The 18,707-nt window shown below is 39.5% G+C and overlaps 1 protein-coding gene across 3 annotated transcripts in view; it reads right to left on the minus strand.

The window, feature by feature from the left end:
• AMMECR1 (AMMECR nuclear protein 1) overlaps positions 1-18,419 on the minus strand; it is a 124,643-nt gene extending 106,224 nt beyond the window's left edge. Inside the window, exons 1-2 of one of the 3 annotated variants that reach the window (XM_074323795.1) lie at positions 18,322-18,419; positions 12,562-12,812 (exon numbers count right to left, since the gene is read on the minus strand). In XM_074323795.1, coding sequence (XP_074179896.1) covers positions 12,562-12,665 — 104 coding nt within the window. In that variant the 5' untranslated portion in view covers positions 12,666-12,812; positions 18,322-18,419. Of the gene's footprint in view, positions 1-12,561; positions 13,169-18,321 lie in introns of those variants that run through there. The other 2 variants (XM_074323793.1, XM_074323794.1) reach the window with 2 other exon arrangements.
• Positions 18,420-18,707: the final 288 nt, after the last annotated feature.

Raw genomic sequence — 18,707 nt, forward strand, 5'->3', positions numbered from 1 at the left:
TTTTGTAATTCCCAGTACCTACCTTATGTGGGTTACATTTGCAACACACAAGTAAATTTTTTTCATTAATTTAGGAAGAAAAAGAGTGTTTTAAAGCCATTTACTTCTGTAATAATTAGTTTTATTTTTTTAAATTTTATTTTATTAAATTTATTGGGGTGACAATTGTTAGTAAAATTACATAGATTTCAGGTGTACAATGCTGTATTACATCATCTATAAATCCCATTGTGTGTTCATCACCCAGAGTCAGTTCTTCTTCCATCACCATATATTCGATCCTCCTTACCCTCATCTCCCACCATCTTTGTAGCTACTCAATTTTCCCAACTTCGTGTTTTATGCACTGAAATTTATAAGACTAAAAGAGCACTAAGCATAGTAGGCACTCAGGCAAAGGGTGATGTAACCAGTGTTAATCTAACTGACTTAATGCTGAATGCCTACTGATGAACGAAAGCACTTTGTCTACATGGCAGACTCCTGCTTGTGTTATTTCCCAGTCTCTTGTCCACACTTCATGACATTAAAGGAGCTGCTGAGGCATAATTAACTGGACAAAAGAGAAACTTTACCAAGAAAGAGGCAATTCACAGGCCATTAATAGTTTAAAATTGTCAACTGGCAGACCTTTCCCAATGCCTGAATTTACAGCAAGTCTCCTGACAGGTCCCCATTTTTGCTAGGACCACCCCGCCCCCATTCAATTTACCTTTGATTGGTAACCACTGACTACTGTATAATGCTCCTTTTTGACCTCTGTGTGTTTAAGTTGATTCCCTGTCTAGAATGCTTTATTCATCTGTGAAAGGTCTACCCAGCCCAAAGCCTCTTTTGTCCATGAAGCCCACCTGTATAATTCCAACCCAAGTTAGTCTTTGTCCATTCAAACTCCTATAGACCTCATTGTTTCCATCACTCCTTCAGCCATTAAATCATATGTGACTTTATTCTTTGTTTCATGAATCTTGTCTCCTCAATATGACTGCAAGCTTTTTAAGGGCAAGCAGCATAGCTTATGCCTGTTTTATACACCTCTCACCCACACCCAAAAGGGAGCTGAGCACAATGTTCCCCACAAAAGCTATGTTACCTGTTAAACTGAAATATTAGAGTTTACCATAATATGAAGAGCAGTGCTAGCCTAGAATAAGAGATAGATTTTGATGTAAAATACAGTCTTAAGATAATGCTGGCCAATAAATCTTGAAGCTTGAACAAATACTCACTTTTAAATGTCCACGAGTATAAGCAAAGGAATAATCATGGTGGAAATTCTACTTTCCTCTTCAGAACTGCAACGCCATCTCTAAATGGAAGATGCTAGAAACTGCTCCAAAATCCAAATTAATACATCACAATTCAGTGATAATATTAAAAGATGTCTGCACCTTTGCTAATAATAAAGAATCTCACAGTGGTTGTATAGACAACAGGGCAAATAAACAACTTTCAAGACCTATGACTTGATCCTATCTATCATTTCACAAGTGTCACTACCACAGTTAGATAGGAGCTTTTCACGGAGATACATGTGTACCCCATAAGAAGCAATTTCAAGAAGTGCTTAACTAAAGTGGTTTATATATGCACAAATGGACCTAAAGGCACAAATGGACCTAAAGGCAACAGGTAAGGTATCGTCCAATTGTCCATCTCTCTAGAAAACACATTTCCTCAGAAATATCTGGTTCAACTGTCAGAATTAATGTTTGTCTTTAATGCCTTGGTCCTTCCACCTTTAGAAGCAGGTGAACAAGGGCAAAGTTCCTACCTGCCAAAGATGTCTCCTTATATTATTATCAGCAAATTCATTAGAAAGCTCTAAAGAACACAGGATAAGAATGACAACTTAAAAGGAAAGCTAGAAAATCAAGTTCTTTTCAAATACAGGTAGTTGGTGTTAAGTACACTAATAGACGATAACGGCCAGGTTAAATACTGAGATTCTATGAGTTTGAAACTCTTTTAAATGGTTATTTCTGACTCTAATGCTTTTAATCTAGTTTATACATAATCTTTAATGCATTTGGAAAAACAAATACCTCAAAGCCTAAATAAATACATAAACCTCAAAGCTCTCTTGTAAATAGGCTTTGTGCATCTCTAAAACATGTTTGCAAGATTAATTTTTAAAAGATCCCCAAAGTTCCTATCAAAATATAGTTGCTTTAGGTAGAGCCGCTATTGCGTTCCTTTAAAAATAAGCTAAACATGGCGCTTATAGTTAACAGTACTGTACATGTAAAAAAAAAATGTTAAGAGGGTAGGTCTCATTTTTTTTACCACAATAAAAATAAATTTGCTAAAAGCAGCACATATCTAAATTAAAGAGAAACTGATTAACTAAAAATGACTGGTACTCCAGTTATCAGTGAGAAGGTAATTTCCAAGTCTGATTGACCATAGTAGCTCCTATTAAGGAACACTGGTGACAAGGTACAGAGAGATGAGTATACTCGGCAGAATGCATTCCTCTGACTATATTCTACAATCAGAAATTATAGCTGGGTCTATCCTTTAGTATTATCTGTTCCATAATCTTTGTTATGTAGAATAACTGTGAGAAAGCTATATAAAGGAAAGTTCATACATCTAAGTAGAGGTGATTAATACCTACATATGCAGGCCTAAAAATAAGATACATCTGAATACCTGAGGATTTACAACTATGTTCATATACAAGTCAAAAAATAATGAAAAAAAAGGATAATGACCAGAGAGTGGCTGCATTTATCCATCTGGGGTATACTTAAGCTACTTGTCCCAATGCTCCCAAACTTACCTAGAGGTGTCATTCTGAGGACACAATAGGAATGATTTTCAACATGACCTCTCGGAAATAGGACACCCATATGCGAGTCCTCTTACGTTATTAAATTTCATGCTGTGCGTCTGTTTCTGATAGGAGTATTTTTTAAACAAGACTGCCATGGCCACTGGTTCTAAAAGAGGGACATCTAGGTCTGTATAATGTAAAATATGCCTCTTGGAGCACTCCTGCTCCAGATCATATACTGTCTCCTTTTTCTGCCCTGAATCCAGGATTCTCCTCACTTGACTACAATCACATTTTTCTCTCTCCGATTCCCACGTGCTCTCTAATCCTGCCGCCTGCCCTGTGTGATTCTTTCTCCACAGAGCCAACGCTTTCAGTATAAAAGGGTAGATTTCTGGAAAACAACTTGCCAAACAGGGCAACAGTTAGAGGAGTTTGCGGAGTGAAATATACCACAAACTACTTATCACCTCATTAGTGTCAGAGACATAGAAGCAGTATCATTCCCAATGTTCTTATGAGGGTTTTTTGAACTGACAAGAGTGTAGGGTAGATGAATCCATAAACTGAACAAAAAATTTCAACCCCTGACTGCCAGGCACCTACTCCTAACATCAAAGAGCTATTATACGAAATCAAGTACCTGACCAAGCGAGGGACAAGTTTTTTGTTTACAATGCAAAAGAAGCAGAGTGACTGAGGGTTTGATTTAATTACGGGGAACTTCATGAAACTCACTGAGAGCAGTACTCTAACATGGAAAAAAGGTCAGAAGACTTCATGACATTCTTCTCTAGTGAATAAATCACCAACACCATCTTACACTTGCCATATAAAAAAGGTGCAAAAAAGCACCCATCATCTAAACACTTACCTCACAGTTGTTCAAAATCAGCATACAAAGGGTATTTGTGTTATTACAATGAGGTATGTACTGAGGTCCAAGTTTTACCAGCTATCTAACTTATTTGTACCCCCAAACACCTATAGTCAACCAGTAGCTGTTAGGCTACATAAGCAATAATAATCACAAAGAAGCACAATGATATGACTGGCACATGAGCATTTCTTTGAGGCAGACACAGTGCTGTGGCAACTCTAGGCCAGCAGCACCAAAACCAGTTTTTCATAGATTCCATTCTATAAGAAGGACCCAAAGATCCACTAATGCCTGAAGCAAAGCAGAGAATCTGGTGTTACCACCTTGCAGCAATCCGAGATCTCAGTATAAGGTATGTTACTAGAACTGTGTGTCATAGGCTTACAAAAAGTATATGGAATGGCAAGGCAAGCTATATAGGCTATTAAGTCAATCTCACTACTTTCCATTACTAGAGAGCTGGTCAGCATCTTCTGGCAGGATATTGCATAATACAGTCAATTGTGCTCTCCCAGCACTGCATGTGGCTTTGGGTCACAGTGTGGATTATCTGTAAAACGAAACAGATAGGGGAAAGGCAAGAATCATCAAGAATATCACAGACCTTATTTAAATAACTAATATTAGTAGGCCTGGACTCAACCGAATTTTTCACATTTGCCCATCCACTGAAGGTTGAAAAGATCATAAAGCAATATGACTGATCCTATCTATGATAACATCCATCCTTCATTGTCGAGCAAAGCTGCAAAACAGACACTTTTGATGCTTGAGGACAGGGAACCTACAATCTAGTACCAGACAGTACTTTCAATCCTTCAGAAATTTCCTTTAATCCAAGATCTGAAACTGCAAGTTCCTGAGATGATCCTCTACTAGGCTCCATTTTGCTGAAGGCTGTGCTATGATATATACAAAAGAAAACATAAGAATCGCTGATTGCTTTACAAATTGATAAGCCTGAAGACTGAGAAAATATATAAACCTACATTAGGGAAACCCAACATTCTGTCAGGTATCTGTATTAGCAATACAGACCTTAAAACTATCACTGATCTCTACCCATCTGAGCAGTTCAAAGTCACAATTGAGGAAGGGGGCAGGATACTGGAGAGATCCCAAGAGACCAACTAAATCGCAGCAATAGCTCTGCTGCTGCTCTGTAGTTCTGCTAATTAAGAAATAAATGACATTTGCTAACTTCTAACACTTGAAATACACAATTAAAAAACCTGCTTTCACCTGACCAGCGATTTGTTTCTTCCTACTCCTCCACCCCGTCCTCCATGTTTTTTAGTGGCACCGCCATCCTCCTAGTTCCTCAAGCTTATAAACTCTGAATTATGTTCAAAGCCTCTACCTTTCACCTTCCTGAGCAATAGGAATTCAAGAGATTTTTTTTTTCTGCAAAGCCTCTTTACTCACATGCAATCACCTAATTTCCGGTCCTTGTCCAAAAGCTATCTCTTTATACTTGATCCAGATTCTATAAACCAACATGTCTTCTCCTTTCTTTCAAATTACATACAGTTGGGAATAGGTAAAGCGGGGGAGGGGGAGTTTCTTTCACTTGTGATCAAATTTCATAGCCATTCCAAAAGAGCTGTTGAACAAACTTTTTCTGAGCACAAGAATAGCTAGGCACAGAGCCAAGAAAAGGAGTCAATGATGGAAGCCAAAAAACAGGTGAGCTGCAATCTTTCCACTCCTACGTGAAACCTGGCCCTGGAGTGTGAGTCCCTACATATGCTGATAACTTCTTCCACTTCTTGATTTTTCAATGTTCCTATATTCACAAACTCTGCCCTGGGGGCAGCTTACCCACTTTTTCAATGCCAGTTTTCCTACTGCCCTCCTTCCAATCCATCTTACTTTCTAGAGGACTCTTCTGCAAATACTGTTGTCTTCGTAATACAAGAAACAAAAATCAGAGCCAAAATCTCTTATCCAGCCTTCCCAAAGGGTTCCCAAGACAAATGGCTATTTTAATTTCCTTGAAGTTTTATGATCTTAGAGACCAGAGCAATGGGAGTGGTATGGAGAATGCTGAGAGTGCAATTTGCTGAATAAAGACAGCTGCTGGGAATCCCCAAATACTGTGGCAAGGGGTGTGGTGGTGACAGCAACTGGTTTGAGAACAACCACGTAAGACTTCAAGATCTATTGGTATACAGACTCTTCACCAATAATCTCTGTACCTTTACATTTAAAAACTTGGCTTAAAAGTTATCCTCTCCCCAAAGCCTTCTTCCAGACCACCCCTTTATTCTATGTCATTACCATGCTTACGTACAATATTTTTCATGTACCTAACTCATCTACAATCCTGTATATACTGCTTTGTAAGCATTTTAAGTGACTTTGATATTTGTATCATATCTTGAGCAAGACTGTAAACTCTGTGAGCATAGAACTAGTTCTTCTAGTTCTTTGGCTTCCAACCACGGAACTCAGCATAATGTATATGCTATAAATAAATAAATAAATAAATAACAGGTTTTTTTTCACCAGTGACATATAATTTCCACTTAGCTATTCAACACTAACATTTTTTAAGGCTGAGCAAGTTTGAAAGTATGATACATTAAGAGCTGTCAAAAATACACCCACACTTGATAGAAAAGATACTACTTAGAGTTGGACCCAACATAAAATATGCTTCACCCAACCAACTATACTATTACACCATACTTCTTCCTTTGGGCTCTTTTCTTTTTACTATATAAGCTTTTGGCTCATTTTTGCTCTGAGCAGCACTGTAACTACAGAAGCTCAACTCTAAATAAGTTTACTGTTAGGAATCTACTCTTCCCACCTACACAACCACTGACTTCCCACACTGTTTCCAGTGTCCTCTGAGCAACTGCCCAATGACCATGTGGAAAGATAGCTTACACACTGAAGGTCCATTCTTGGCAGCCCCTGGCTTTTACTGCTGGTCCTCACTTACTTAGCTTAATTGATTCAGAACAGTATCAAAAAGAGACATTATTACACAAGTTCAAAAAAACGACTATTTAGGAAAACTTAAATGTAAAAGCTCTGGTCATTGTGGTGCTTTAAAACAGGCAAGCATGTGTGACAATGAGAGAACAGAATAATGCCTATTGAAATAGGGAACTCTGACTAATCTCATTGCACAAGTTTTAGTGTTTCACACGTGTACATTTCCAAAAAGTGAAATGGTCTATAAATGGGAAGCACAACTGACTTCAAAATTATAATCCACTGCAGTAGTAAGTTATAGTATTTTAACACAAATACAATTTCAAAAAGTGTACACTTTTTAAAACGTCAACAATGTGAACGTTAGTGTGTGTTTCTGAGAAACAACTCATGCATGGGCTAACAGAGCATTTTTCACTTTCTCAGTAGTGGTCTTTCTTCCCATTGGAATGAGAGATCACAGCAGAAATTCCTTTTTAGTTGCTTCCCACTAATTGGGACCTGAACACAGCACAAACACAATTTATAAGCAAAAAAATTTGAGATAGATTATCATTCCCTTTGGCCATACGGGGGGAGAAGGTAAAATAAGCATCAAGTTTTTCTTTTTAATTAAATATATATTGCCCTACATACCTTTATGCACGGATATAAACGTAATTTTGTAATTTGTATTTCCATATTCTTCCAGTCACTGACAGTTTTTACAGCATACCTGACAACTGGGGGGCATGCCTGCTTTCTTTTCAATCAGGAAGACAGGACACCAGATTGCCTTCCATTGGAAATCAACATTGTTGAAAAACAACTCACATAGTACCTTAAAAATTTGTCAACAGTTTTTCAATATTTTAAGGAAAAAACTAGACATCATGGCGATTATGCTAGCATGGATAAGGAAATCTGTAATAGCCTAGTAGCACCATCTGTAATACAGACACACATTCCAGCTATTCTGATCACTCTTTATCAAAAAAGACCTAATAGAAATATAATAGCTTGTTTAAAATGCTGATTTAATATCACTTTGACCTGAGCTGCATTATCAAATTATCTTTTTGAACTTACATGCGATAGGATTGTTACTGTTCTGGATAGGATTGTTACTGTTCTGGATAAACAAAGTTTCTGCCTCACCTCCCTAACACAACCCAATTCCTCCCAAGCATGCTGAAAAACAGTGTACTGTTCAAACACTTTATCAGTCTCTTAAAATCTGCATGTCCAGGAGTGGATTTTTTTAAAGTAGATTTTATTTATTGCAACGGAAAACCACATTTATTGATGTTTAATAGTAAAGTATCTTTTATGTGTCTACACAAAATGTAGCATTGCATTAACTTCAAAGGTAGTAAGAAGATTAAAATTAAAAGTTCATGGGATATCACATGCAACACAGCATTCAAAATATAAGATTGAACAAACCCAGTGCTTTAGCCTGATCCTCTTATAGTTCTTTGTTGTAAGGGAAATTCTTAAAATGCAATCCAGCAAGCATAAGCGTAAGTAAAGCTTTTAAAATCTTATCACAACATATTATTTAGAAAGCTAATCATCAAAGCATTTTTTATGGGAACAGAAGGGGGCTTTATTTATTAAAATCAATACAACTCACTTTAAGATATCATATTTGTGTTTTTAACTCCTAAAATGTGCTCCTCCCATTTAACAATTTCTGAAAAAAGACCTAAAATCACACCACAGGTTTACAAGAGTCACTCTCGCCCCCGACCCCAAAACATCCCAAGACCTCGGACTCTTGTTGTGATCAAGGCAGCATTTAATCTCCCTGGTGCTAAATTAGAAAGAACATGATAAAGCATAGTGACATGGAAGCAGGAAGTTTTATCCTGGAAACTGGCAGGGAACACTGCCATTCCCTGACAGCCGCTAAAGGACTAATTCAGGTCCTCACTAGTCTCTAACCCAGTGGGTCTCAACGTGTGGTCCTGAGAACTGTAGCCGCAGCATCACCAGGGAACTTGTTACAAATGCAAATTCACTGGCCCACCCCAGACCAGCTGAATCAGAAACTCTGGGAATGAGGCCCAGCAATTTGTGCTTTAACAAGCACTACAGGAGATTAGGATGTAGTACTCTTAAAATTCAAGAACCACGCCTCCTCAAGCTTCATTGTGCATAAGAATCACCTGGGGAGCTTGTTATACAGCAGATTCTAACTCAGCAGGTCTGAGGTGGGGCCTGAGAGCCTCCATTTCGAACACATTCCCACATGTCTTATGCAGACCACACTGCAAGTGTTTCCCAAACCAGTTGTTTAACAAAATTACCCAGGGTGCTCATAAAATTCGGGTTCCCAGGCACCATCCCAGACCAAATTAATCCAGACCTCAGGAGAGAAAGGCCTAGTTGAATACAACCAGTATTCCACTTCAGCTGCACATTAAAATCACCTGGGGACCTTTTAATAATCCTGATGCCCAGGCCCATCAAAGTCCAATTAAATCAGAATCTTGGGGGTTGGGACCCAGGCATCCATATTTTCAATAATTCCCCCAGTGATTCAAAGTGCAGCCAAGGTTGAGAACTGCTCTGCAGTCTAACTGGCTCAACACCTGGCACAGTAGATACCTTCATTCGTAGTAGCAAAAGGTTTTCTATAACACAGCTATCTGGGTTCCCACATATAAATCTAAGAGCTCTGACTTGGAATAGTAAAATGCACCTAAAGTCATGTTTTTATCATGTCTTGAACCTTACTCCTGTGGGCAAATGTGCCTGTACAGCTGAGACAAGGATTTAGTAATGCATTCCTAACTCTGAACACAAATGTTACCTGTCTTCCATTAAGTTTCCAAGCCCTAGCTCCTTTGCAAGGAGGTACCGTGTTTCCCCGAAAATAAGACCTAGCTGGATCATCATCTCTAATGCATCTTTGGGAGCAAAAATTAATATAAGACTGGGTCTTATAAAATATAATAATATAATATAATACAATATAATATAATACCGTGTCTTATATTATAGTAAAATAAGACCGGGTCTTATATTAATTTTTGCTCCAAAAGACGCATTAGAGCTGATGGTCCAGCTAGGTCTTATTTTCGGGGGAACACAGTAGGTGCTCCAAGAAAGCAGAACCCATGAAGAATTTGTGTCCATTCAGCTTGTTCACATATTGACATATCCCCCTACTCCACCCCCCAAAAAAACCTGAAACAGGTTATTAGAAACCTGAAAGTTTCTAATAATCTTTCGGAGTGGAAGGGTAACTGATGAATCTAGGACTTCTAAACTAATAAAAGGCAGATTTCACCAGTTACAGACATTTTGACAGAAAGGTCCTGGGAAGGGATAAAAATGGTGTGCTTTTACACATGAGCACCTGAAACCGTTGAAAGCACATCTTCTGGTGCACACAGATAGGACCTGAAACACCACTGCTCATGATACGATACTAATAACTCTGAGGGGGAAAAAAGCAGTATGTCTATTTATGTCTTCTAGCCCTCAGCACAAAGCCACACTAATAAGTACACAACGCTATTAAATATGTAAAACAGAGAGAAAATGCGTAGTGGTTACCAAGGCAGTGTCAAGTAGTTAGTTATTTCAGTCCCATAATCAAACAATGCTTTTAAGAAATTTTCCTGAATTTTCCACAGTACACCTCAAAAATGATGTTAAGATAAATAAAAATAAGATGCAGTCCTTTTTCCACTTAAGTGAACTTTCATTCTTCCCTTGGTCATGTTAAATGTCTTTTCTAAATTAGTTGTTTTGTAGGATACACGACACATTCAAGGCCTGCTAAATGATAATAGTTATTATTCTTCCACCATCATTTCAACATATCCACAGTGGTCAAAGTGTGTCTTATTTTATTTGTTTAATTCCATGAAAAGGAAATCCAGTGGATGGGGTATTAGAAGAGAAACAATACCTCAATAAGTGTTCAAAGTAGCCACTGCTACATGACATTTTCAAAAGCATTTTCTATACGATCTGGTCAAGCTCACTTTCCTTTTTAAAATTCTTGTTATAGTCATTCAGTTAATCCAAATTCACTTTAAAATGTGTGAAAATAGCACCTCCTGAAAGTCTGTTCTCATATGCTTTGGAGCAATGGAGCGTGAATAGTAAAACAGCCTTTGCCAAACTCATGTAACTAAACAAGAGTGAATTTTGCAGTCCCATGACTTTGCAGAGCCAACCTATGTATGACATCCCAGGACTGGCTTTTAATACATCAGACATCCAAGAGAAGGCAGAAAAGTTACAAATAAGTGACTCACGTTAATAAATATTTCATAGATTTTTTTTTTACATGGCAGTCTTTTCAAATGAATTTTACTTCTTAACAACAACCAAAAAAAAAAACAAACAAACACAAATTGGCTAAGTAAAGGTGTGGGTTTAGGCTTTACGCTCCTAAATTAAAACTATGAAATTTATAAAGATATTTAATTTATTTGACAAAGTATCAGTCTGGATGACCTTTCATGCATTTCTTATGAACCAATGCCCAAAGATTAACCAAGTCTGAAAGAAAATGCACAGACCACAGAAGAGCCATACAAAATTAAATACATTTAAAGTGTCAAAGCTAAAGAAAACAAACCATACAAAATTACAATTTCCAGGACACTTTATTGCAATTTCCACTTTACATATTAATTTAATATTTTTAGTCTAGTCAGAAGTGTTTATACTTATCCAGTAGTAGTATAATCCCCTAATTTCACAAAGTGAAAAGAAGCAGTTTATAAAGAACATCAATTTAGGTATTTATGATATGGGGCAAAGGGGCACTTTTCTTACCTAGCAAAGGGGTTGATGCTTTTCAGTATAAATTTCTCTCTATTACTTACCTTGTTGATGCTAAGTACTCATAACAAAAACAATTGTGTTCTTTGTCATTCTGACATTCCTTGGGTTTTACATTCTGTCTAGCATTTAACTCAAAAAGTCAGTTTACACTACGTTTACACATTAAAACACAAAACCATATGCCCCATCTCCCACACATCCAAATGGTCAGGGATCAGAATTAACCTGACTTTTAGCTGTAACAGTGCTATTTTAAACAAGTTCAACCACACACTTGAAGGGTGAAATAACTAAAAGTACAAAACCAAAGGAAACCATGAAAATTCCTACACACTGTTGAGATTAACTATTTCTGAAACCGTCAAGCCTAACACAGAGTTCTTAAAAGTGAAATCGACACAAAAGTGAATGCATGCTTAATGTACAAACTGACACTGGCTCTATGGGGAAAGCTCTCTTTGAATGAGCTATTACCCAGACGGTGGAATGAAAAAAAAAAAAAGTCTCACTCCTCAAATATGAGAGAGCCGGCGTTGCGCTTCACTGGAAACACATTTTAATGGGTTTGTTCGCATACAAATAGGTAGTAAGAGAAAATGCATTATTATAAAACCTCCTCCCTTCCCAGGACACAAGGAAACCCAAACGAAAAAGATAGGTAACCTCCTAAGCTCCAGAGCTAAGTAAGTTCCATCACTAGCAGAACAGAAGTTGGATACTTGCTATTCCCACCCCCCCGCAAGGGCACAGTAACTCTTCGTGTGCAAGGCGGGAATACTGGCGGGGCTTTCACCGGGGGTAATGGAAAGCAAAATGAGGAGAGGTCAACACCTTGAGTAATTCGGGTCTCCAAAACCCGGGCGGTGAGGAAGCAGGGTGGAGAAAGAGAAGGGTCAAAACTCCCCGAAGTTATCGCAAAGAGAAAGCGAACACCTCTGGGAGCCAGAGAGCCATCTCTTGCAGCAGCACCCTGCTTCAAGTGTGAGGTGCTTGCCTTGGAAGGCAGAAAGCGCGGGGTGCCCTGACTTCGGTGGAGTGGCTCCGGATACGAAACAGCGAGAGGGGCAGGGGCAGCCGCTGGCGGGGAGGCGGACTCGTACTTTGCCTCAACTCTGAGCTCCATCCTGAGCGCGAGGGAGAGGGAGGCGGAGGGCAAGGTACTCACTAGGGCTCGTTGGTGAACCGGGGGGTCCGGGGCTGCTGGTATCCGTACAAGTGACAGTAGAGCACATCGAAGCAAAAGCAGCACATCTCCGCTGACACCACCATCTTCCGGGAGCCGGGCGATGAGGAGGCGGCGGACGATGAGGAGGGCGAGGAAGAGGTGGCGGCGGCCGGGGTGGAAAGTAGGGTCCCCACTCCGCAGCTCGGAGGTGGCGACAGGGAAATCCCCCCGTCGCCGCCGCCGCCGCAGCCCTGGGGGGGAGAGAGGGTACAGCCGCTGCCGCTACCTCCTCCGGTGAGACCTCCCAGCCCGTTAAGCCGCGTACCGGCGCCTCCTAGTCCCAGCTCGCCGGCTCGGCACTGGCTCTCTCCGCTGCAGTGGGAGGAGGAGGAGGCGCCACCAGCGCCACCCGAGCCAGAGGGGGGCGAACTGGACAGTTTCTGCTTCTTCACCCCGCAGCAACCCGCCGCCATCTTGGAACACTCTCCCCCACGCAGCGCTTCCGACCCATAAGTGAGGCGAGCTGGCGGCGGGGGCGAGCACGCTGCGGCCCCGGCCGCCGGGGGCGCGCCAAGGGCTCGCGGGGCGCGTGCGCGCCACTCTTCGCCCGGCGGCCTGGCCAGTCGGCGGCCCCGCGCGCACCCCTACCTCGGCGCTCGCCCCACGTTTTCGCGGCTCTGCCCCTTGCGCCTGTCCCGCCGGCCTCGCGCCTCCTCGGAGCCGCCGCCTCAGGTCTGCGGCCCGCCGAGGGTAAAAGATGGGAAACCCAGTGGAAAGGAAGGAGAATGAGAAAGCGGAGAGTGGGAGCAGAGGGAGGAGGTGGGCACGACCGGGGAGGAAGAAGGGAAAGGGAAACTAGTGTGTAGGGGTGGGGTGGGGTGGGGGGAAAGCGGGGGAGAAGAAACTCCGAAGTAAGTATCCAAGTCCCAAAGCACAGTTCGATGACCGTCGCTGCACATAGTGTGAGTGACACTTGAGCCGAGTTACATGGAACTTGAGCCACCGGCCTCAAATACGGTGGTTTCTGAACTGCCAGAGTGTGAGCAAGCAGGTGCTCGGGCTCCACACCTGAGAACGCCCCTATGAAGTCTGTACAAAGCATCGGGGAAATGACCACAGGGCGATGGCTTTAATAGCAATCTAACCACGCACTAGTCTTTCCCCCAGATTATGGTAAAAGAGCAGTACTCTTTCCTTATGGACAAACATTCAAGCCCAGTTGAATCTATATATCCACTACTTGTTCCCCAACTTTCCCTCCTTGCCCCGTGAAGAGCAAGAAGTAAAAGCAAGAAGTAAACTCCTAAACAACATCTCACTGGTTCAAAGACGTTAACTGTGCTTTGGAACTTGCTATGGTGGCGTGTGTGTGTGTGTGTGTGTGTGTGTGTGTGTGTGTGTGTGTGTGTTTGTCTTGGGAACAAAGCAATTAGCACAGATCTTACAGGTAAATAGGGAAGGTAGTGTACTTAGTCACAAGTTGAAAGATTTTGTTCAGGTGTATTATTAGACAGTTCTTAGTATTCATTTTTAAAATTTCTCAATCAAAGAATGTTTGGATGGATGAAGAGGCGTATGACTGAGTCACTCCCATTCTGGGCACCTGAGACAATCAAATGTTAAAATTCATAGAAATGAACCTGATAGAAACAGAGAGTATAAGTAATTTGCATTGTGTCTACGCCATGCCAAAACACCTAGACAAAGTGAAGTATCTTCATATTTGGAGACATAAAAGGATTGATTGATTTTGTCTCTTTTGAGCTAAATGTGTGGAATCTTGCAAACAGCTGAGGGCTGCTCACTCCTCTTAGAAAAAAACCAAAGTCTATTCATTCAATAAATATTGAGCCTCTGTGCCACACTATGTGCACAATACTGTACTTATGTTGACATCCAGGAAGTATGTTTCCCACTCTCAAAAAGTTTATGAATTAAGTCAGATCTGTGTACATAATCAAATAAATAGCTACTATTTATTGAGCACTTTTTGGGTACCGAGTACCATGCCTCACCTTGCCCTATAGCCCCTCAAAATGATATATTATCTCATTTGATCTTCACAGTAACCCTCTGAGGGTGCTCACTTACAGATGCAGAAATTGAACCCTAGAAGCAACTTGCCCAACATCACGCACCTAGAAAGTGACAGAGCCAGGATTTGAATGTAGGCATGTCTGATTCCAAAAGCCATGTCATTGTGCTAAACTGCCTCAATACCAATACATGACAGCAAGGTTAGTGATGGATAGAAGATTGTGACATTAAACTACAGTAGGGGTAAGAGAGGTTAAACAAAATAAGAACTTAGTTTTTATGGAAAGATTGGAAAAACTAAAACACGTTACCAAGAAAAGATTAAGACTCTCCTTTAAAAAAGATTTTATGACATAGATCAACTGTTAGAATGGTGAGTTGCAACCTAAAGACGAAAGAGATAGGTTAACTGGTTTGTTATGTGATCTCATCCTCTCAGACCTCATCATTACCGTAAGAACTATCCTATTTGAGGCAAATAACAATTAATTTATTAGTGGAGTAAAAAAAAGCATTACAGATAAATGTTGAAATGATATATTATAGAAATGTACACTTGAAACATATTATATACATATATATATATATATATATATATATATATATATATATATATATAACTAGCCAATGTCACCCCAATAAATTTAATACATTTTTAAAAAGAAGCATTGCATTTTTTGGTCTATGTTGCAGAAGAATAAGATTGGTTTTTTAAATGTTCCACAATAACTGGTATATTGTTAGGGTGTTTTGTTTTGTTTTATAGTTTATCCTTAACTATCAGAGCCTATTTTTTAATTTGTCTGAAACTGGATAGAAGACAATGTCAGACAATAGGTACCAATTTAATCACCACTCCACTAAGAAGTGAACACTTCTAGGGTAGAAAACCAGTGCCCTTTAATGACATCACACTAGAGTGTAGCACAGGAAGCAAAGTACGATACCATGGATAGCTGCTTCTGCTAGGGGAATTTAGGAAAACAGAATGTAATCTCCTGATTTAGAATTTGGCCAGTAGACAAGAGTCTAACGCCCCTACTCTTGTGAAAATAGCAAGGAATCTTTAATAAGCACCAGTAGTCATGTCCTTAGTCCTGCATTTTATCTAAAAGACAAAGCACTATTATGGCTATGGTACCAGGCTAAGTGACTGATGCAATGGGAAACCCTAAGACAAGGAGATCCCAGCTGAATTACGAAAATAGCTTTTCCACAAGGATTTTAAATTCCAATTCCAAACCTTACAATCATGAATGAAACCCAAACATGAACGCTGCAGAAAATATATCATTACCTCACCACTAGGAGGTACTACCTGAAGTACTTTGTTGTATGGGCTGGCTAAAGGGAGGGGGGATGCGCTAACCCTTTTCTTTGGGTTAACTTCTCCTGAGTCTGGCTCATCTCCTATACTAACTTTGTGCCTCAAAATGCTTTGCAAATCCCCTGGCCAACAATGGTGGTGGTAATGACTTCTTTTAGCCTTTGAGAAATGCCTCTCCTGACCTTCTTTTCTTGCAAACTCACGGCATAGAAATAAACATATTTCATTCAAACAAAAATGAAATCCACAGATCGAATTCTGTGAAAAAGGTTTTTTTTTGTTTGATTGTTTTGTTTTTTTTTCATCTCCACAAAGTGCACACTGGATGGGAAAATTGACTTTGCTCAGGATTCTTTTGACTTGAAGTGCAAAGGTCAGAGTATGATAGAGCACATGTGTTTCTACCCACTGTTGATACTGGAGTACAGTGATAATACCCTCCAGAAGAAACGTTTAGGTGCCTTCTGCTTTTTGTAACTGACTGTCAAGCTGGTAGCTAAAGATTCCACGTTTCTTTTAAATAAAAAAAGTAAATAGGCCATACTCTCTTCGTTAACAAAGCACATTCAAACTGTAAGCATTTCTGTGTCTGCATCAGCCTGTAGATTCCTATGAACTAATTCTTGTCTAATGCTTTGTCTAAAATTGTAAAAACAAACAAACAAACAAAAAAAACCCAAAAAAACTACTTGAAAAAGATTATGCAGATTATTTATTAGGTGGTAAAACTGGAAGTTGACTTAAACCCAATAGTTACTGATTATTTTACCATTTCCTCAATTTTTTCTCATGTTTACAATAGTTATTGTTCATTTCAGCAAAAATAATTATAATTAGATGAAGTAGTGAACACTTATTGCAAAATTATTTTCGTAGGTTCCTGGGGGTGTGGTGGTGTGGGTGACATGAGGAATGTTCACTTAGTTCGATGAAGGAAACCTTCCATTTATGCCCAAACCAGTGTTATTTTTATCCTCTGTCATCAAACTTTCTCAACTGTCATCCTTGAACAACTGCAGAATGTAATATTATTAGCTACCACTTTGATCTAACCTTGCACACATATAACACATAGTTATGGTGGTGGAGGTGGCCATCAGTTCCCTTTTATATTCAAATGAATATGTGAATAAGTATGGAAATTCTTTACCTATTTTTCAATTCAAATGGATAAATCAACTTTTGTTTTCCTGATTGCAAAACAGATCCTTCCCCCTTGAATCCTTTCTTTATCTAATGAATATCTTAATGAGCAAAGTACCATGATCTACTGCGGACTATTTTCTAGTTGTTTCACTTGTATCTTCTATTGTCAACTGGAGTGCAAACTAACTGAATGTCTTTTACTACCTATTTCCTTGAGACAAAGTTATATAAACCCCTTAATGAGATTTAGTCATGCTAACATGTATACTGAATGTGGAAGAATTAACAAAGCTAGCTAGCTGTGAATTGGAAAGGAAAGCATTTTAGGAAGGAGATGATTAAATGAGTGTTATTTGGGGCAGTTAGAGGAGTCCTGAGCAAACAAAACATGAAGGTGTCTACTACAGTTTGGAAAATCATTACTTGACTATTTTTATTTCTCTTTTCCTTAAAGACTTCATCTACTATCCTTTATTCATGTAATGGGGTGTGAAAATGTATGTACTATAATTGTGTCCCACCTTCAAATTTAATTATAAACATATAGTTGTTTTGCTATAACTAATTTCATCGTGTTTTAGAGAGCACTTATTCCAGTTGCCTGGAGATACAGGTTGGGCAGAGTGAAGCTTAATGTTGTCAATTAAAGTATAAAAATGTGTTCTGAATTAAAAGTCTCTTGTGCAAATATAGGTTTCCCCTGCTATCCGAAAGTAGAGTGTTCCTATGAAACCTTTTGTAAGCGTAAGTGGCGTAAAGCGAAGAAGAAATTGTCATTAATTTATATGGAAAATTTTTCAAGCATTCCCAGAACCCTCAAAATAACCTACCAAGTCATACTAAATAACACACAAAAGCCAAAATATCAAACATATAGTGTTGACAAAAGGAATGATATGATAAATACACACCATGCTTTGTACACCCATCAGTCCACTCAAGCAATAGACTTTATGCATTACTGGATGCCAGCTGAAAGAGACCAGTTTGCTACTCGCAGAACCAATAGTAGCTTTGGCAGCTTTCAAGATTCTTTCTCTCTGCACGTAAATAATAGAAATGGTGCATGCAGGCAAGTTCAACGCATGCAGTGTCTTTACTTCATTCACCACAATCAGAACACTTAATCATGTCCAGTTTTTACACTAAGCATAACACTGTTATGAGATCTCTTAGGCTTTTTTGATACCTGAGGACACATCTTGCTAACGGGTGCACAGAATAAATCGAGATAAAGCACAGATGCTCACAGTTCAAAGCTCTGGCAGCTTGATGCTGAGATGCTGAGTGTAGTTCCCAGAGAAGGAGCTGGGCGGGGCCACTCTTGCTGCTGGGGCTGTGCACTGCCTCTGTAACGGCTGCTGCAAAAACAAAAACAAAACAACAAAATCAAAACAAAACAAAAGTAAAAACCGCTGAACGCTATTTTTGCTTTTTGACTTTTTTCGTAAAAGCGAAAATCCTCTTCAGATTTCTTTCCGTCATTGAAAACAGGTACTAATGTAGGTCTTTAGTGAAAGCGAAGTGGCGTAAGGCGAACTTCCAAAACGCGGAGGATTCCTGTATCCAGTTTAAAGTTCAAACTCACTCACTGCAGTGAGTGAGCCGCATAACCTCTGCTGGATCCTAGTTGAAG

The sequence above is a fragment of the Rhinolophus sinicus genome, chromosome X (assembly GCF_036562045.2).
Source record: "Rhinolophus sinicus isolate RSC01 chromosome X, ASM3656204v1, whole genome shotgun sequence".
In the NCBI taxonomy this organism is placed as follows: domain Eukaryota; kingdom Metazoa; phylum Chordata; class Mammalia; order Chiroptera; family Rhinolophidae; genus Rhinolophus; species Rhinolophus sinicus.